This window comes from Notothenia rossii (assembly GCF_949606895.1).
Source record: "Notothenia rossii genome assembly, contig: SUPER_2_unloc_2, whole genome shotgun sequence".
NCBI classification, from domain to species: domain Eukaryota; kingdom Metazoa; phylum Chordata; class Actinopteri; order Perciformes; family Nototheniidae; genus Notothenia; species Notothenia rossii.
In genome coordinates, this window is record NW_027640360.1 from 83,180 (window position 1) to 105,342 (window position 22,163).

General features: G+C 38.3%; 1 protein-coding gene across 3 annotated transcripts; it reads right to left on the minus strand.

Annotated features, from left to right (window-relative positions):
* Window positions 1–403: 403 nt before the first annotated feature.
* LOC307030872 (CD209 antigen-like protein A) lies at window positions 404–15,940 on the minus strand. Of its 3 annotated transcripts, XM_079696253.1 has the most exons (7): window positions 15,815–15,940; window positions 15,648–15,737; window positions 15,228–15,440; window positions 14,346–14,470; window positions 5,979–6,118; window positions 592–698; window positions 404–472 (listed from the first exon to the last, which is right to left on the minus strand). In XM_079696253.1, exons 1-6 carry the CDS (start codon window positions 15,882–15,884, stop codon window positions 659–661), a joined length of 678 nt encoding a protein of 225 aa, XP_079552379.1. In that variant the 5' UTR covers window positions 15,885–15,940; the 3' UTR covers window positions 404–472; window positions 592–658. The 3 variants fall into 3 exon arrangements, with proteins under 3 accessions (XP_079552379.1, XP_079552378.1, XP_079552377.1); XM_079696252.1 differs by lacking the exons at window positions 404–472; window positions 592–698; window positions 5,979–6,118 and adding exons at window positions 4,712–5,735; window positions 14,036–14,139; XM_079696251.1 differs by lacking the exons at window positions 404–472; window positions 592–698; window positions 5,979–6,118 and adding exons at window positions 12,410–13,792; window positions 14,036–14,139.
* Window positions 15,941–22,163: the final 6,223 nt, after the last annotated feature.

The following is a 22,163-nucleotide window of genomic DNA, read 5'->3' on the forward strand; positions in this document are numbered from 1 at the left end:
CTTCTTCCTATTGCTTATACTAAAATTGATTTAGACAAGGAAAATGGCCATAAGCATAGTTTACAGAGAAATATAAATACAGTATGGTGGATGAAGAAAAATAAAACAAACTATAAATTAAATCACTCACAACTAAGTCATTAAAAACTAATTATTTATTATCATTAATGAAAATTGTGTAGCTATTTTATGAAAGGATTCATTGTCAGCGTTAGACTCTCAATATTGAGGTATTTTGTAAAAAATATTATGATAATTGATATCTTACATACACATACTGAGCCCTATGCAAACCCCCACAGGAAGCACTCACCCTTGTCCATCAAACTCAGGAGCCTGTCCACCTCTCTGGTCTTTTCAGTGAGGTTGGCATTCAGCTGGTTGATCAGCTGATCTCTGGCCTGGAGACGCTCAGTCAGGTTTGCTTTGACAGCGGAGAGATGTGCAGCTGCAACATCTTCTGAGTAATGGCCTGAAATGATCAAGAGACACGTTTTCTAAACAGAAAATACCTCATACTGATACAAACTTAAGTAAAAAGCAGAGGGCAGAAAGTGCTTTTGAAAATTACAAATTCAAAATGACATTAACTTATAAAACAGACTAACAGCAGACTGTGAGTCCGATGAGAACAGCCAGCGGGAAAACACTCAGCAGCCTAAAACCGAGAACAGACGCTCTGGGAAATCTCCTGGGACCTGAACACAGAGAAGACCAGGGAGTATAATACATCCATAATCCACAGCTCACTCCGTCTGACTGACACTTACCTTCTTGTCTTGTTGCTGATCTTGGGGTTAGGGATTTTACAGTTTCAACATCGTCATTGATTTCCTCCATTGCTTTTAAAAAATGACAACTTTTGTCTTTAGGTCAGCTCTGAAGCAGGGACTGCAGCACATGTGACCGAGGTTGAGGGTTTCAATTTCTAAATATGTTATCCTTCTGAGGAAGTGACTCATCTAAGATTTGCTGAAAGAAGTTTCTATGACAATCTTCCAGATGATTATCAGACACACCATATTAAAGTTACAGACATTCTCTCTCTCTCCAGACCTCCATGTATATATAAAGGCTCTTTAGAGGTATACAATATAATTGCTCTGTTTTTATTTAAAACAAATACATGCCATATCATTTTAATGTTGAAGTTTGTCTGCTGCCAAAATTACCTTCCACAAAAAACATCCACCACTGAATATTTTAAGTTGCAGACCTTAAAAATAGTAATTACATGAACACTTATATAAGTTGAGTCTGAAATATTCTTCATTGGGAATAAGAATGCAGGTATTTCTAAATCAAACTTTACCTTTCATATTCCCTCCTGGAAATATCCAGCAAAGAAAATAATATAAAAGTTAATTTAGACAATGATGATTTGTCACTTTTCCTCCTCCATGACTCATGTCTTTATGGTATGAGTGTGTTTTATATTTCTTTTCTCAGTATAAATGATTTGTGCTTGGTGTGCTTTGTTTTTATCAGTCTTTGTTCTTATCACAGTCACTGCCCAGGGAGTTCTCCTCGGTCAGCACAGCCAGCCACTATGTGAAATATCACTAGAGGAGGCTGTGGAGCAGTGGGATAGTGCACTAAACTTCGGATCAGGGGAGAGCTGGTTCCAGTGCTGCAGTCAGCATCTCGTTGTTTCCCTGGGTTAGACACTTCAGCTCAGTGGGGATTGCCCACAGTATTGAATGTATGTAAGTGGCTTTGGATAAAAGCGTCTAACAGGTGATGTAATGTGAAAGTCTGTGGGATCTTTCAGCAAAGCTTACCAGCCCTCAGTCATTAAAGGCAGTCTGCCTGTTCCCCTCCGGGAACTCCGGTACAGGAAGCCATGATTTCATAACCTGTCAGGGAGCCATGGGTCCACGCTCCTGAACGGTATGACGCTGATGTGGGATTGTGTCAGTCTTAAGGCTAAGATTGCTTTCCTCATGGGTCTCCTCAGGGAATCACTTTGGAGTAGGTGTCAGCCTTTCGGGGAAGAAGGTTCCCACTTTGGAATCGTATCAGGGGTTCTCAGCTGAGATGTGGAGGGTGTTCGACCATCCTGTACGGGTTAAAGACGCCTCCAGAAGACTACTCTCTCTTCGAGTGTGGCAGAGTATGCCATCGAATTAAATAGACATACATAAACTTAACCATAAAGGTAAATAATATTGGCAGTTCATGATTCATTACTTTTGACCGGTTTTATTTATGAACAGGTAGACAAAGGATAAATGTAACATCCGGATTTCAACATTTCAAAAGATTTTTATTTGTTCATGATTACATAAATACACAAATAAACTATCGGAAAGAAATCAGCAGCTTCATGTGCCTCTATGTCCACATCACTGAGGACCTGACATGGACTCTTCACACTAACACCATCACCAAGAAAGCTCGATACCGGCTCTTCTTCCTCCGCAGGCTGAGGAGGTTCAACTTGGACTCCAGGATACTCTGCAACTTCTACAGGTGCACCATAGAGAGTATCCTGACTGGCTGCATCACGGCCTGGTACGGCAGCTGCACCGCCCTCAATCGTAAGGCTTTACAGAGGGTGGTGAAAACTGCACGGAACATCACCAGGACGGAGCTGCCATCCATGGAGGACCTTTACTCCCAGCGGCTCAGGAAGAAATCCCTCAGGATTATAAAAGACCCCCATCACCCCAGCCACAAACTGTTCAGTCTGCTGCCGTCTGGCAGGCGGTACCGCAGCACCCGGACTAAAACCACCAGACTCAGGGACAGTTTGATCCCACAGACCATGAGACTGTTAAACACCTGAACGAAGAACATCCATAACATTCACCAGTTTGCAACTCATAAATGATGTATCACTTGTTTATAAACTCTTATGGCACTACTTCTATTTGATTGTATTTACTTGCACTATTTTATCTGTGTTATTGTGTTGCACTGATGGAGGAGCCTGGGACCTAAGATTTTCATTGTCATAACTACACTGTAGCTATGTAGGAATGACAATAAAAGCCTTGAATCTTGAAAAAAAACTATAAATTCACAAAATACAATTGAAACTTTATAAAGCCAATAACAAAAGAGTCCAAATCAGCTGTGTGCATTTCACTTATTGTAATTTCTTTCCTCTGAAGCATTCTGTCTGCTGCTGATAATTTACATATAACATTTAGAGTTATTCACATTGAAAAGATAATAGGATGTGGTAGAGTCACTTTTTTATCTGATGACACCAATTGGTTGAAATGCACGAGCATTATCTTGTCAAATCACATTCAGTACACGCACAGTATTTTTTTTAGGTGTTTATCTTGGTATGCGTGCCAAAAGAAAGTTGCCATTGCGTGATCTAGTTCTATCAAATGTGAACATTTCCTTTAATTAAATGCATCCTGTGTGTAGTGTTGACTCCCATTACAGAAACATGTGACTTTATGCCTTCACAGTGTAAATTAAGTTAGAAAATTCAAAACATAAACCAGTGTCTGCATTTAAACCAAAGTAAAACCTTACTTCAGATTCAGTGGAGATCCATCCACCCATTTCCAGGTTGCTTCCCCTCTGTCACTCAAACCAATCCATGCATTTGATTTGGCAAACCAACATAAGTGTCAGTTAAAGAAGAACTTTAGTTGTTACCCCAAATATCTGTGGTTTACATATGTATCTCAACATAAATGGTTGCGTGAGAAAGACTAATTTGTTCAGCTGTTTATGATCAAAACTATATGTATTGATTGAATATGTTACATCTGGTGTTAATTAGATGACCCTTAGAATCTCATAACTCTGAAATTGAAGTCAGAACTGTTATGACAACTTGGTAAAAAAAACGCGATTATAACACACACACACACACACACACACACACACACACACACACACACACACACACACACACACACACACACACCTTGATGTTTCATCTGTACAGTATAAGCACTTTTTAAATTGGGTGGTTTAGGCCATTAACTGTTAGTGAAATTATATTAATGTTCGTAGTTGAAATTCTGGTGTTTTCTGTGTTGTAACAACTCTCCTTTACACATAGTTCTCCAATCACTTCTCAAAAATGCACCTTGTAGAGCTTCTAAACCTGTGTACATAATTTGTATCATCTCTCTTGTATTTTCCAACAGTGTATCCATACTTAACCCTGTACGGGTAAACTCAAAATAATGATAACACATATGACAACAGAAAAAGAGAAAAAAGAGTTTGAAATATGATGTCTGGGAAAATGGCAATAGCGTAAAGGATAAAACAAAACACCATCAATACGTCACACCTCTTAAGTGCTAAAGGTAGTCCTAGCAACTGTACCAGATCATTATCTATCCATCTCAAAGATATAAGGATATGTTTGTTTTTTTCTGACGCTGAGTCAAGACAAATTCAAATAAGCTTTATTGACATGCCCACATTTAAAACATACAAAGCAAATTGACAATACAGATTTAAGACTGAAACAAGTGAGATAATCAAGTCCATGGTGTTAAATAGAGACATATCATCTTACAAAGCCACACAGATGATTAATATTCTAAATGTATTGATCCTGTATAGATCTGTTTTACTGGTTAATAAAAAGAGAGCATGACATTGCTGTGAAAGCAGGGATCTTAATTTTAATGCTCATAAACACAAATGTCTTTCCTCTGTACTCTGTCTGCCGCTGATCATAAATATAAAAAGTGCACATCCTTTCAAAGATAAGTTTCAGGGAGGAGTTGTTCACTTTGAGAAAAAAAGGTGAAGTGGTAAAGCTGCTTTTTATCTGATAACAGCAATTTGTTGAAGTGGAAGAGCTTCATCTTGTCAGAGAACATGTTATACACCCACAATATATTCATACGGTTTTTATCTTTGTATGCATGCTCAAAGAAAGTTCAATTTCCTGATCTAGCTATATCTATTTGCCCATTTACTAAAGTACTGTCATTCCAGTAACTTCAAATAAAAGGCATATTACTTTTTAAATGAAACATGAGCTAATCCTGCAGTTAAAGTCCCAGATTATTATTGTGATAAACATACATACATCTTTGTATTAATTGACAGCACTAGTTCTTACAGTATGTACAAAGTGGATGGTACCTATGAATGTTAAATACCTGCAATAGATTTGTACTCACATGGCCACAAGAGGTCATTGTTAGGAAACATACTGTATAAACACACAGGCTATTTTACATATTTGAACAAGTTAGACCAATGCTGGGATTAGAGTATTGTTGTATGTGTCTGAATTATTCAATAATGTCTGACTGTTTTTCTTTTTCTTATTTGTATCATATTCTGCTCAATAAGGCACTTTCAATATTATAACTTTCAGGAACTGTGGGCTTATCAGCAGATGTTTTTAATAAGCTGTTTTTATGTTGATATGTAAAAGGATTAATACAAATACTAATTTAATTGAGGCAAACAAAAGTTGGCAAAAACTAATTAAATGACTACTTATTTATTACTGATATTAATCCTAAAAAAAAACACTAAATACATGTGATTTATCAATTCGAGCAAAGTCATTCTTATTCATGAAATCAGGCATTTTGTATAGTTTTAAATAACTCAATATAAACTAAATTGTGAAAGCATGATTGCATGTTTAGTATCCAAACAGACACCAATGTTAATGTTTCTCACAGATCCAATGCAGATCCTCCTCACAGGACTGGGAGTTCCACTCGTTGTAGGAAAAGATATAAACACACTCCTCTCCATTATCAGGCTGTCCTGGGCTCCAAAGCCTAACAGGTAGTACAGGAAAACAAGATGAACTAAAAGATGGACATCAAATACAAATAACTATAAGTAACACAGCCATGTTCTTTTCTTAAAACCCAAATGAGTCTTCTGGTGAAAGGGGCAGACACCCTACGTTTAAATGCATCCTGTGTGTTCTGTTAACTCCCATTAGAGAAACATGTGAAACATTTAGAAAGGTCACAACATAAACCAGCGTCTGTATTTAAAACCAATTAAAGCCTTACTTCAGATTCAAATTCAGTGAAGATTCATCCACCCATTTCCAGGTCCCCTTCTCTTCTGTGTCACTGAAACCAATCCAAGTGGCAAAATTGATCATGCCAGAGATGATCTCTCTTTCGCTGATCATCGATTCGAGGAAAATCTGTTCACATATTAAAAATGCAGTTTACTGGGATGGACATCAACATTCAGATAACTTTTCCCTTTTTACTAGCTCAGAAATATGTAATTAACACCATTGTTGTGAAGTAATCATTATAGCTGATAGACACATTTGCTAGTATATGTACAATAAAAACATTGATTGATAAAAGCAGGAGTTATACAATCACAAGCAGCACACATTACCTGTTCTTCATAACTGTCTACGATCACCAGATCTGCTCCTCTGGCTGTGCAGTGCTGTCTGCTTTGTTCCCAAGAAGTTTTCTCAGTAGAGAGGAGATAAAAGGAACTACCAAACATCCTCCATCCTGCGGTACAAGTTTTAAGATCTTGTTGATGTACTGCTTTAACTGCTGGAATATGGAACTCTTGAGTGCATTATATGTCAATGTTGTAATAATAATGAAAAAACATATTTATTAAGCATTTTTAGAGGGATCAAAAGAGTTAAACACAGACAGTGGAAACATCTCGGTGTTAGTTACTAGACCGACTGGAAAACTGGGTCTGACTTTCGGCAACAGTTCTAAATTGGTTTGAAACCTTGTTATCCTTTATTATTATTATTATGTTGAAAATATCTGGAACAAACTACCTCTAAGTTCTTCTTCCTATTGCTTATATTAAAAAAATAATTATAAATATGATGGGGGAAGAAAAGTAAAACAAACTATAAATTAAATCACTCACAACTGAGTCATTAAAAACAAATTCTTGATTATCATTAATGAAAAGTGACATTATGTAACTATTTTATGAAAGCATCAATAGTCAGCCTTAGAATATCAATATCGGGGTATTTTGTAAAAAATATTATGATAATTGATATCTCACATACACCGAGCCCTATACAAACCCCCCCACATGAAGCACTCACTCAATAACTCCACCTCTCTGGTCTTTTCTGTGAGGTTGGCCTTCAGCTGGTTGATCAGCTGATGGCTGGCCTGGAGACGCTCAGTCAGGTTTGCTTTGACAGCGGAGAGATCTGCAGCTGCACCACCTACTGAGTTATGGTCTGGAATGAAAATAGATGTTTCTTAAATGAACTGATGCAATCATACTGACACAAACCAAAGTAAATGTTTTCCTAATTTGGCCCTAGGAGAAAAGTAGAACAACGATAGATGTTTTGGTCAAATGTGCATCTTTCAGAAAAGAATATTGCTCTTGAAAATCACACGTTCAAAATGAACTTATTAAATGTATGAAAAGACAGACTCACAGTGGACAGCGAGGCCGATGAGTCCAGCCAGCAGGAAAATACTCAGCAGCCCCAGACCAAGAACAGACGCTCTGAGAAATCTCCTGGGACCTGAACACAGAGAAGACCAGGGAGTGATACAGTAAATCCAAAATCCACAGTGCACTCTGACTGACACTCTTACCTTCTTGTATTGTTGATGATCTTGAGCTTAGGGTTTTGATATCGTCAATATTGGCATAGATTTCCTCCATTGCTCATGCGACTGCCAACTCTTTCCTAGAAGGTCAGCTCTGCAGCAAGCGTCCTGAAGTATGTGACCGGAAAAAGAGTGGTTTGAATTTTGAAATGCTTTATCTTTTTGAGGAAATCACAAATCATTATATATCTAAAAAAAAGAAGAAGAATATCAGGAAATACTAACTTTATTGATATGACCATATTAAAAACATATACTATTGCCAAAGCACATTGACAATACAGATTTAAGACTGAAACAAGTGTGATAATCATGTCCATTGTGTTGAATAGAGACATATAATCTTACAAAGCCATAAAGATGAATAATATTCAAAATATTCTGATCCTGTAAAGATCTATTTTACTGGTTAATAAAAAGAGAATAGCATGTCATCATTGTGAAAGCAGCTACAAATAGTTTTGTTGGCTCTCTTGATGGCACAAGGCACAAGACGAACTGGCACAGATTTAAAGAATATTATTCTGTTAATGTAATGTTAGTTTCTGAAAGTTGAGACAATTGAAGTTACCTTTTGTTGAACTACTGTATAAGTCTTTCAGTCTCCCTCTCAGCTATCCACTCTCAGGGGAAAGCCGTACTGCCGATGCCAGCTGATGCGCCACAACACCACTTCAAGCCCGGTGACTGGGTAGTGATCACAGACTTCAGGAGGAAACACTGGAAGCAGCAACGGTTCCAGGGAAGTAACGTGCCAAGCTACCAACACACGCATCAGAGGGTTGTGTTGTTCAGAGGGATGTGTTCCGTTTCATATGTAAATAAATGTTTTACACAGAAAAAAGTTTTACATATGTATTTTTTTTATTTTTTTATATTTGTATTCACATGAAAAAAGTGTAAGAGTGCATTGCAGCAAATAAGGAATTGTTTTTTTTATTTTTAAAAAAGAACCCTTACCCACTTTCCCTCGACCCAGCCCCATCCCAACCCATCCCACCGACCCCTCTCCCGGAGCACTGAGGCAACAGTACATCAATTACATACCAAATGATAAATACAATAATTTACATGCACATATATTAGACCCTCCAGAAAAACGCGATTCTGCGATCTCAGAATTTACCGCATAATCAGCAAAATGGCGCAGATTTCTAAAAGGCCGCATATTTATCAAAAGGCCGCATAATTCCCGCATTTTCAAACAAAGTTGAGAAGAAAAAAAAGTTAACTCGTCTTGACGTGACGTCATCAGCTCGCGCGTCACAGAATGTAAACAACACTGTATAGAGTGAACGTGTGGAGCTCACACGATAGAGAAAACACCAAGATGAAAAAATCTAATCCATCTCATTTACCGACGAACATTTCTACTAAAGAGCGGGCAAAAAGTGGGGGGAAACTATTCTGCACCCCGTGCAACTGTATGTTGGAGCATAAGAGAAAATCGACGGTGAGCCTCAACCTCCAAAACCCTTTCGAGGGCTACAAGAAACGAAGTGAGTAGCCTACAAGATTGAAGCTGGTCAGATCACGAACGAGTAAATGAAATGAAAACAGAATGAAGCGGAGAAGTGTGTGTGTGTGTGTGTGGGGGGGGGGGATGTGTGTGTGTGTGTGTGAGATTAAAATAGCCCAATTGCTTTTACAATAAATAAACATTGAATGTGTTTAATTGAATAGTAAAGGGGTTTAACGTTAGTGGCAGGTTGTGTGTGAGAGAGAATAAATAAAACAGCCCAATATTTAAAAAAAATGTTCTTCTTTTTTCCCGCATATTTCGCAACTTCCCGCATATTTAGCAACTTCCCGCAATTTCACCGCATAAAATCACATAAAAACCCCGCATTTTTAATCGCATAATCAAGGATTTTTGCCCGCGTTTTTCTGGAGGGTCTAATATATACACATACACATACATGCATACATACATACATACATACATACATACATACATACATACATACATACATACATACATGTACACATACACATGCTAACACATATATCGAGGGATGTCACACGGTCTGCATGTGCGGTGGACAGGGGAGTAATAATATCAGAATTATAGGCAGATAAAGGTGGAATCCCTACACCATATCAGGGGGAAGACGGTTACATAACTGATCAGTGGCCTCCAATGAGCGTAAAACTTATCTGAAGAACCCCGGAGACTAAACTTAATTTTTTTCAACTTTAGGAGAGACATAGTATCACCCAGCCACATTTTAAAAGAGGGAGGTAAAGGAGATTTCCACAAAAGAAGGATTTTCCTACGAGCAATCAAGGAGGTAAAGGCAATGACATTGGTTTGAGTGTTTGTCATGTTGATTTCATCTGAGGGCCAACCGAAAATAGCTACATGAGGGGATGGAGAGATTTTTAGACATACAATTTCAGAAATACATTCGAAGAAAGATTGCGAGAAGCTAGATAATTTAGGGCACAACCAGAACATGTGAGTCAGGTCGCAGGGGGCCTGGGAACATCTATCACACCTGTCATCCAATCTATCTGGATAAATCCTAGAGAGCTTAGCCTTGCTATAATGTAGTCTATGGAGAACTTTAAATTGTATTAGGCTAAGTCCAGCACAACTGGTGGATGAGTTGACGGCTCTCAGGGCCTCCTTCCGAAAGTCATCAGAGAAGGTGATCTGTAGTTCTTTTCCCAATTGGTTCTGATCTTATTAATGGCATACACATGTATTTTTGATCTACATATATTTGTTTTCCGTATAAACCGCATTGTATCCACCTGTCCTCTGGGTGAACTCATGATGCCAAGGGTGAGCTTGTTCTCTGTTTCAATCTGTGGCTCGGACAAATGCATGATTGTGCATTACTAATCGTCACAAGCGTATGATGTAGGCAGAAGCATAACCCAGGATGTCATTCATTTCTGTTCCTGTGTACTATGACAAGAGTGGGCCTTTATTTTCTGGAAAACCCCTTAATCTTGTGTGGTGTTCATATGTTTGTTACGCAGCCAGTGTTTGTGGGTCTGGTGGACCTGCTGCCTTTTTGGGTTTCAATTCAACACAATCAAACCATTTTATGTTAAAATGCTCAACAGATGTTTACTTCATCCCAATTACAAGCTATATAAACAGCATGGTTAATATTCACCCTTTTACATTTGTTAGATCACATTAATGAATTAAAGTGCTACTTGTCATTTTTTTGTAACTAGCTGAAGCTAAATGTGATCCTCAAATTCTGAAACCTCTTCCTCTTTATCATCATCAAATGGTTCTCTCTCTTATAAAATAATTTGCAAGGCCCTCTGAGCAGAGAATCGTTTGGCCATCTTGATCAGTTGTGATAAGGACCCAAACTGGCGAAGCTTTATTTCTTGTGTCTCGCCCCAAATTTGCAGCTGGGATAGAGTGGGAAAAAAATAAAGATTGGTTTCCGCAAAACATAATGCGGGAATGTGAGAGCAGACAGGTGTCGGTGCCTGAATGTATCATCAATGTTGCAACCTTCTGCAGGAATGGCAGGGGCAGAAACACAAAAGTTTCTCTCACACACACACACACACACACACACACACACACACACACACACACACACACACACACACACACACACACACACACACACACACACACACACACACACACACACACACACACACACACACACACACACACACACACACACACACACACATTTGACAGATGTGTTCTTACATAAATACAATATCTCCACCTTGATGTTTCATCTGTGCAGTATAAGCACTTTTTTAATTGGGTGGTTTAGGCCATTAACTATTAGTGAAATTATATTAATATTTATAGTTGAAATTCTGGTGTTTTCTGTGTTGTAACAACTCTCCTTTACACATAGTTCTCCAATCACTTCTCAAAAATGCACCTTGTAGAGCTTCTAAACCTGTGTACATCATTTGTATCTCCTTTCTTGTATTTTCCAACAGTGTATCCATACTTAACCCTGTACGGCAGGGGTGTCAAACTCAAGGCCCGGGGGCCAAATCCGGCCCGTGACTTCATTTTCTGTGGCCCCACAAGAGCTTGCAAAGAATATAATACGTTTATTATACGGTTACAGGCCGATTTACAGAAGCATGTTCCCCATAAACTACATGTCCCACAATGCATCTCAAATATGCCTTTTTTTCTCAAAACTTGACTTTTTTTTTAAAAATGTGCCGTTTTCTTAGAATTATCCATTTTCCTCAGAATTGTTCTTTTTTTTCAAAATGTTACTTTTTTTTTTTTTTTTGACTTTTTTTTCATAATGTGTTTTTTCTTTTTAAATCATTTTGTGACATTCTCACTGAAGAGACTTGCAATTATTTGCCGTAGACTTCTGCTTTCAGATGTAGTTAATTCTGAAGTCATTACCCTATCAGATAATAATCCAATGCAGAGGCAATCATGTAATATAATACAATATTTTATATATATTAAATATTTATATATGTATTCTTATATAGTCTTAAAGTTACAACCGGCCCTTTGAGTGCAACCATAATGCTGATGTGGCCCTTGATGAAATTGAGTTTGACACCTCTGCTGTATGGGTAAACTCAAAACAATGATAACACATGTGACAACAGAAAAAGAGAAAAAAGAGTGTGAAATCGATCCAAGGGTCTGCTAAGACCCAGAGCTGCAAGGTCTTAAAAAACAGCTGTATAAAATAATTTCCTCTAGATAGTTTGAAATATGATGTCTGATGTCTGGGAAAATGGCAATAGCGTAAAGGATAAAACAAAACACCATCAATACGTCACACCTCTTAAGTGCTAAAGGTAGTCCTAGCAACTGTACCAGATAATTATCTATCCATCTCAAAGATATAAGGATATGTTTGTTTTTTTCTGACGCTGAGTCAAGACAAATTCAAATAAGCTTTATTGACATGCCCACATTTAAAACATACAAAGCAAATTGACAATACAGATTTAAGACTGAAACAAGTGAGATAATCAAGTCCATGGTGTTAAATAGAGACATATCATCTTACAAAGCCACACAGATGATTAATATTGTAAATGTATTGATCCTGTATAGATCTGTTTTACTGCTTAATAAAAAGAGAGCATGACATTGTTGTGAAAGCAGGGATCTTAATTTTAAATGCTCATAAACACAAATGTCTTTCCTCTGAAGTACTCTGTCTGCCGCTGATCATAAACATAACAAGTTCACATCTTTCAGGGAGGAGTTGTTCACTTTGAGAAAAAAAGGGGAAGTGGTAAAGCTGCTTTTTATCTGATAACAGCAATTTGTTGAAGTGGAAGAGCTTCATCTTGTCAGAGAACATGTTATACACCCACAATATATTCATACGGTTTTTATCTTTGTATGCATGCTCAAAGAAAGTTATATTTCCTGATCTAGCTAAATCTAATTTGCCCATTTACTAAAGTACTGTCATTCCAGTAACTTCAAATAAAAGGCAGTTTACTTTTTAAATGAAACATGAGCTAATCCTGCAGTTAAAGTCCCAGATTATTATTGTGATAAACATACATACATCTTTGTATTAATTGACAGCACTAGTTCTTACAGTATGTACAAAGTGGATGGTACCTATGAATGTTAAATACCTGCAATAGATTTGTACTCACATGGCCACAAGAGGTCATTGTTAGGAAACATACTGTATAAACACACAGGCTATTTTACATATTTGAACAAGTTAGACCAATGCTGAGACTAGAGTATTGTTGTATGTGTCTGAATTATTCAATAATGTTTGACAGTTTTTATTTTTTATATTTGTATCATATTCTGCTCAATAAGGCACTTTCAATATTCTAATTTTCAGGAACTGTGGGTTTATCAGCAGATGTTTTTAATAAGCTGTTTTTATGTTGATTGGTAAAAGGATTAATACAAATACTAATTTAATGGAGGCAAACAAAAGTTGGCAAAAAAAAATTAAATGTCTTATTTATTTATTACTGATATTAATCTGAAAAACAACCTAAAAAACAAACAAATTGGGATTTATCTAATCAAGAAACGCAATTCTTATTCATGAAATCAGGCATTTTTAATAGTTTTAAATAACTCAATATAAAATAAATTGTAAAGATTGCATGTTTAGTATCCAAACAGACACCAATGTTAATGTTTCTCACAGATCCAATGCAGATCGGTCTTACAGGACAGGTCGTTCCAGCTTTTGGTGTTAGGATAGATGTTTACACAGTCCTCTTCACCCACCTCTGGATGCCCTCCTCCACTATTAGGCTCTCCTTCAGCCCAAATCCTAAAAGGTATTACAGGAAAACAAGATGAACTAAAAGATGGACATCAAATACAAATAACGATAAGTAACACAGCCATGTTCTTTTCTTAAAACCCAAATGAGTCTCTGATGAAAGGGGCAGACACCCTACGTTTAAATGCATCCTGTGTGTTCTGTTAACTCCCATTAGAGAAACATGTGAAACATTTAGAAAGGTCACAACATAAACCAGCGTCTGTATTTAAAACCAAAGGAAAGCCTTACATCAGATTCAGTGGAGATCCATCCACCCATTTCCAGGTCCCCTCCTTTTCTCTGTCACTCAAACCAATCCAAGTGCTTCCCTTGCTCATATGAGAAATGAATTCCTGTTCAAATGTACAAAATGCAGTTTACTGGGATGGACATCAACATTCAGATAACTTTTCTCTTTTTACTAGCTCAGAAATATGTAATTAACACCATTGTTGTGAAGTAATCATTATAGCTGATAGACACATTTGCTAGTATATGTACAATAAAAACATTGATTGATAAAAGCAGGAGTTATACAATCACAAGCAGCACACATTACCTGTTCTTCCTCACTGTCTACGATCACCAGATCTGCTCCTCCGGCTGTGCAGTTGTCTCTGCTTTGTTCCCAGGAAGCTTTCTCAGTAGAGAGGAGATAAAAGGAACTACCAAACTTCCTCCATCCTGCGGTACAAGTTGTAAGATCTTGTTGATTTACTGCTTTAACTGCTGGAATATGGAACTCTTGAGTGCATTAAATGTCACTTTTGTAATAATAATGAAAAAACATATTTATTAAGCATTTTTAGAGGGATCAAAAGAGATCACAAATTTCATTGCAGAACAACTACTTCTCTTGTTTGGGATTTAAATAACTGTTTCGATGTGATCTAGTCAGGCACCACAGCACTGAGACTGATCTTGTTAAAGTCTTCAATGACATCCACTTAAACACAGACAGTGGAAACATCTCGGTGTTAGTTACTAGACCGACTGGAAAACTGGGTCTGACTTTCGGCAACAGTTCTAAATTGGTTTGAAACCTTGTTATCCTTTATTATTATTAAGCTGCAAATATCTGAAACAAACTACCTCTAAGTTCTTCCTCCTATTGCTTATACTAAAAGTGATTTAGACAAGGAAACTGGCCATAAGCATAGTTTACAGAGAAGTATGAATATTGTGGTCTACACAAGTGTATGGGGCATGATGGTGGGTGAGGAAAAGTAAAACAAACTATAAATCAAATCACTAACAATTAAGTCATTAAAAACTAATTCTTGATTATCATTAATGAAAAGTGTCATTCTGTAACTATTTTATGAAAGGATCAATAGTCAGCCTTAGAATATCAATATCGAGGTATTTTGTAAAAAATACTATGATAATATTTATCTTACATACACCGCGCCCTATGCAAACCCCCACATGAAGCACTCACCCTTGTCCATCAAACTCTGAAGCCTGTCCACCTCTCTGGTCTTTTCAGTGAGGTTGGCATTCAGCTGGTTGATCAGCTGGTTGATCAGCTGGTTGATCAGCTGATCGCTGGCCTGGAGACGCTCAGTCAGGTTGTCTCTCTCTTCAGTCACTGAGGACAGGTTTGCTTTGACAGTGGAGAGATCTGCAGCTGCACCACCTACTGAGTTATGGTCTGGAATGAAAATAGATGTTTCTTAAATGAACTGATGCAATCATACTGACACAAACCAAAGTAAATGTTTTCCTAATTTGGCCCTAGGAGAAAAGTAGAAAAACGATAGATGTTTTGGTCAAATATGCATCTTTCAGAAAAGAATATTGCTCTTGAAAATCACACGTTCAAAATGACATTATTAAATGTATGAAAAGACAGACTCACAGTGGACGGCGAGGCTGATGAGTCCAGCCAGCAGGAAAACACTCAGCAGCCCCAGACCGAGAACAGACGCTCTGAGAAATCTCCTGGGACCTGAACACAGAGAAGACCAGGCAGGGAGTGATACAGTAAATCCAAAATCCAGAGTGCACTCTGACTGACACTCTTACCTTCTTGTTTTGCAGATGATCTTGAGTTTAGGGTTTTGATATCGTCAACATTGACATAGATTTCCTCCATTGCTCATGGGACTGCCAACTCTTTCCTAGAAGGTCAGCTCTGCAGCAATTATCATGAAGTATGTGAAAGTGGGTTGCTGGTTTGAATTTCTAAATGCTTTATCTTTTTGAGGAAGTCACACATAATTTGAGGAAGTCACATATCATTTTCATATCTATCCAAAAAAAAAAACAAGACTATAAGGAAATACTGTTTGTTTCTCAAACTGAGAGTCAAGACAAATTCACATAAGCCTTATTGATATGACTATATTAAAAACACACTATTGCCAAAGCACATTGGCAATCCAGATGTAAGACTGAAAACATTGTGATAATCATGTCCATTGTGTTAAAGAGACATATAATCTTACAATTTAAGATTACCATTACCATGGATTACCATCCATTAAAATGAATAATATTCAAAATATTCTGATCCTGTAAAGATCTATTTTACTGGTTAATAAAAAGAGAATAGCATGTCATCATTGTGAAAGCAGCTACAAATGTTTCTTGGAATGAAAAGCTGGCTCTCTTGATGGCACAAGGCACAAGACGAACCGGCACAGGACAAAGGGAGACGAGGACTATATAAACGCAAGAGGTAATGGGACAAAGGTGACAACAATCAAGGGAGGGGCTGACAATAACACGGGGAGGAAGACACACAAGTGCAGGAGAGCTCTGAAACGAGTACAAAAGAAAACAGGAAGTGCAATGACAGGACTAGACAGAATAGCCGTGAGAACATGTTTCAAATGGGGGGTGCTGTGGGGATGACACCAGGGCCGGTTTTGACCAATTTGCTGCCCTAGGCAAGATTTTAGCTGGCAATGAAAAACCTCTACAGAAGACCACTACACTACAAACAGAGAAGCATATTGACATGGTGGACAGCTTATATAGCAAGGCTTCAAATGTATTTAGTATTGCATGAACATGTTTTAATTGGGGGGTGGACTTCACATCCGCTAGGGGTGTCCGGGGGTGCACCCCCGGGAAGATTTTTTTTAACATTTTAAAGTAAAATGCTTCAATCTGGTGCACTTTGAGCGCCCAATTACTAGAGACTGATCTAGGGGATACAACTCTAAACACCCATATGAAAAAGATCGGTTTGCATTTTAATAATCAAATAAGTATGTGAACATAACCGATAACCTACCATAGCCAATAACAAATACATGTAGGCTAACTTGTTTTATTTTTGTGGTTCATTTATATCTTATTTGATCAGTTAACATTTATTTATTTATGCATATTTTTAAATCTCTCCAGTTTTAAACGATATTTTTGGTTTACTGTCCTATAGTATACATTGGAATGATTTCAAACCTGTTTTTATTTATCCTAATAATTATAAAGGAGTGCCTTGGAAATATTTGTTTAAATACATTGTGATCAAAACGTTTGAGACCCACTGAGATAACTTAGACTAAGTTAACTATCTAAACACTCGGAGAGTAATTTACCTCACCTGAGCTGTAGATATCAGCCTCTCATTCTGACAGAACTCTCCCTCCACATTATTGTAGAAAGAGCTTCTTATATCCGTTAGCGCAGCAGAAGCTAACAACATTCCCCGCCGGTACAGGTGCACCCCCTCTCTCTATCTATCTCTCTCTCTCTCACGCTGGCTGTGAGCTGTGAGCTGCGGGCGCCTGATAAGCCAACATCCCCCACTATCATCACTTACAGCGCCCATCGTACAGGGCAAATGGAAAATGTAACCGGGGTGAAAAGGGTGTTATCTTTACTTAATTTAGTGGGAATCTAAGCATAGTATGGGGTGTCATCAAATGCCGTTGCCATGGCGACGGACAACTCGCCATGAAACACGATGTGGCTGTAAGTCCCATCGACACGGTCCAATCGTCCCCCAATTTTCACTTGTATATCACCGGTCTATGCCTCAACAGCTCTACGCCAATTCTGAGATCTCATCATATGCCGTTTCCATGGAAACGCATCCCTCGCCATAAAATATGATGTCGCTATAACTCCTATGAAAATGTTCAAAAAGTGCTCAAACTTCACGTGTGCTAACAGTCCAGCCGTGAAGACATCTACGGGACAGTTTTGAGATTTCTTCAAATCCGTTGCCATGGCAACACAATGCTCGCCATGAAACACGGCTTTCTCATAACTTCAGTGAAACTGCTCCAAACGCCCCAAAACTTCACAGGTTTGGTAACGATGCAGCCATCAACGCATCTAAGCGTAATATGGGGTGTCATCAAATGCTGTTGCCATGGCGACAGATCATTCGCCATCAAGTTAGTTCAGAAGTTTGCAGTTCAAATATTCTGCTGCTTTTCCAAGCCTTTTTACTTTCTTTTCTTCTCTCATCACACATTTAAGCCCCCTGTGTTCATGTATCATTTCAATCTAAATTCTTCCCTTTCTTCTTACACATTACATTTCAGCATAGCAGTTTGGCGTCACATTTTCAGCATAAAGCATTCCCACTCGCAATTTCTTCAGAAATTGCATTCTCTAGTTATGAATGTTGTTACATCAAGGCTGAAAATTAATTTTTTTTGTATTATATTTGTATTTAATCTTGTGGAAGTGCAGATCCCCTGTCCTCCACCAGGGTGTGCTGCCGCACCCTCAGCACCCCTATTTCCCACGGTCCTGCTAGACAGGTGAACAAAAAGACTTGACTAAACATAAATCTAAACTGGGCTATGAACTAAACATGAAACATTTAACATGAACCTGATTTACCAACTTAACATGAATAAATTAGCAGACATGACGGGATGTTACAGTCTGACTGACACACTTACCTTCTTGTTTTGCTGATGATCCTCTTGAGTTTAGGGGTTTTACACCTTCAACATTGGTATAGATTTCCTTCATCACTCACGGGAATGTCAAGTATTTCCTAGAAGGTCAGCTCTACAGCAGTTACACTGAAGTATGTGACCAAGGAAGACTTTCAATTTCTAAACACTTTATCTTTTTGAGGAAGTCACTCCCCCACTAAGGGTTAAAATTTGCTTCTTAAGAATCCTGTACCAGACAATGATCACACACACCATATTAAAGTAACAGTATCTATCTATCTATCTATCTATCTATCTATCATTCCTTTTAAACTTTTAAACTAATTTGACGTAGATTAGTAATACAGTACGTAAAATGTATCAATTGTGCAGAAAGGTTATTTTCAAAGTAGTAAAAATGTCACGTCTTTTGGATACATGTCACTTTTTTTTTTTAAATAGGAAGTTACAAGTATCAGAGTGCGTGAACATATCCCCTACAAAACCCATCCACCAACTCATGTCTAAAAGGGGCCTTGTTATGCTTGTTGGGGTTTCCCTTCCCTAGTGTGTTATATAGGTTTTTATGCATGTAAATTGTTTCAAAGGCTAAACTCCCAATCTTAAAGAGTTTCTTTATCAAACAGCCCCCCAGCAGTACAATAAGTAGCTTTCTTTAATTGCATATGAAGGTCATGAGCACGTATAAAGCACAGATAAATAAAGATACATGCTAACATCCTGGTTTCCCATGTAATATTCCCAGTAACAAGCAGTCAAATGTGGCCAAAACTCAAACCAATATCTTCATTCCGGCCCTCCAATCACTTGTTGATGTAGACTCTCTTACAAAAATCACTTTTGAAGTCATTTTGCATAAATTATAAAAGTATTAACACATATTGGTAAATTAATAGCATTTTATATAAAGCAGTCTTATTCATAGGCAGGGTCAGCCAAACAAAGAGCCCCCTGCTCAAGGAAGCTAACATTCACACATTGGCCATGGGAGCAATTTGGGGTTAAGTGGGATACAGCGACATGTTGACGGCAGGAGCAGGGGTTGAACCCACAACCTTCCCATTTGAAGACAAACCCACTGCCTCACAGCCATACACACAAATTAAGCCTTTTTTTCACAGATCCATTGCAGAAAGGTATTACACTGCAGATCATTCAAGTTTTTTCTGGTTTACCTTCCATTTAGAAGAATTGCACAGTCCTCTTCCCCCCACTGCAGATCTCCACCACCATTACCTTCAAAGTATCTAGATATCCCTGCCCTAATGCCAAAGGAACTGGACGCTGAATATGTTTTGGCGTTTGATGTCTATGTCTGGACCGCTGCGTCAAAAAGGAGGGCTTCTGCCCCGTTACTTCTCCGCTGCTTTCTTGTTCCAGTATAACGGTATACTGTTTTTCTCAGACGCGGAGGGATACTGACTTGTTGTGAAAAGTAACTTACAATTCTACCCGTGGTATACGCTCAGTATATCACGGCTAAGAACCAATCAGATTGCTTGATTTGACTTGTCCGTTTTATAAACAAGTGATACATCATTTGTGAGTTGCAAACTGGTGAATGTTATGGATGTTCTTCGTTCAGGTGTTTAATAGTCTTATGCAGTGGTGTAGTCTACGTGATACGCTGGTATACGCCGTATACCCACTAGAAAATGCAAGTGATTTCCGTATGCCCTCTTAAAAATGAGCGATGATACGTAACAACATCATTTTGTGACTTCGCTTTCACGCTTTCGCCCCCTTCTGTGTTAATACTTTTGGACGTCTGGGGCTTCCGTCGCCTTTGGCCTGTTGCTAAGCAACAGCAACACACTTTGTTCGGCTCTGACAAACCCCACGTTTCTCTAACGTTATCAGAATTTGATCCTTCCACCATTCAAGTTCGCGGAGCGCTAAACAGGAAGCAAACATGAAACGAAAACAGACGACAATATTTTTAATGTTTTCCGAAGTTTTCCCCTATTACCAGTACAGAAGAAGAGCCAGGTCAGGCGGCTGTCCTAAAGGTGACAGAGAACGAGTCCGGCGCTACCGCAAATTTACCCAGTAAGTGAAATTAGCATGGTTATGATTAACGTAACAGTAGCTAACTAGCTAACTTGCTAGCTAATTTGATCAACGTTAGTGTGGTGGATCAATGGAAGAGAAAGGGAGCGAGATAGTGTGTGTGTGTGTGTGTGTGTGTGTGTGTGTGTGTGTGTGTGTGTGTGTGTGTGTGTGTGTGTGTGTGTGTGTGTGTGTGTGTGTGTGTGTGCAGTCATAAACAGAACACAATGTTTATATTATCTCCTTGTTTCGGACACAGATGAGAGCTCCTGGCCAGCCTTGTGGACTGAAAGTTAGGCTATGGAATTTAAGAACAGGCATCCTTGGTTGGGGTGGAGGGACAGAAAGTTAGGGAAATGTCAGCACACATGCAAAGGAAAGCTGATCTAAACAACAGAAATTCAAAAAGTCAATGACTATGCAAATGAAAGTTAATTCATGGTCATGTTAAAAGTGCATTTAAAACATTTGCACCATTACATTACTATATGTTAGTTATCAGTAGTTGTCAAATAATTAGCTATTGAAAAAGTGGAACATTTTTCTCCTTTTATCTGCTTTTCATGCATTTGTTAGCCATAATGTAAATATTGTAAGCAGTTTATTAAATACTTTTGAGTAAATCTTGGCTCTTTTCTGCAGTTGTTATTGGTAAAAACTTGTATTATGCTAATTAGTCATGGTTTTGTTTATTTCCTTTGCAGCGCTACAAAATCAGTAGGTGTCCTCACAGAACAACGAGTGTCTATGTCTGAGGAGTGGGTGCACTTTAAGATCCAGTCCTCAGATTCAAGCAGATCAACATCTTTGGCCTCTTTGAGAAACAAGATTAGACGACATGAGACGTCCAGAGCACACAAAATAGCCCAGGAGCTCACGGAGAAGGGTGGACAGGATTTAGTTGGAAATTTGGTGAGAGCTGTGTCAGAGACTGTGTTTGCAGTAGGCCATATTGAGATTTTGATCAAAATGTCGATTAATTATTCAACCCTAGAAGATAAGTGGGCTTTTTCCATCATTGTTCATTCTTTTATTTTTTTATTGTTAATTTCACTGGCAGTTAAAAGTCACTTAAAAATGCTTATAATACATTGACATGTTGATAACACATAACCAGTCTCAAGACTAGTCTATGCATTAGTAAGTGTGATGGTGTTCATGAGGTGTTGCTTCGAGACAGATGTCGCTCCGCGATGCGTCGCTCTAGGATGGATGAATACAATTATTACAGTATATCCACTACAAAAAAGTAGACTACACCAATGTTCTTATGGCCTGTGGGATTAAACTCTTTCTGAGTCTGGTGGTTTTAGTCCGGATGCTGCGGTAACGCCTGCCAGACGGCAGCAGACTGAACAGTTTGTGGCTGGGGTGATGGGGGGGGGTCTTTTATAATCCTGAGGGCTTTCTTCCTGAGCTGCTGGGAGTAAAGGTCCTCCATGGATGGCAGCTCCGTC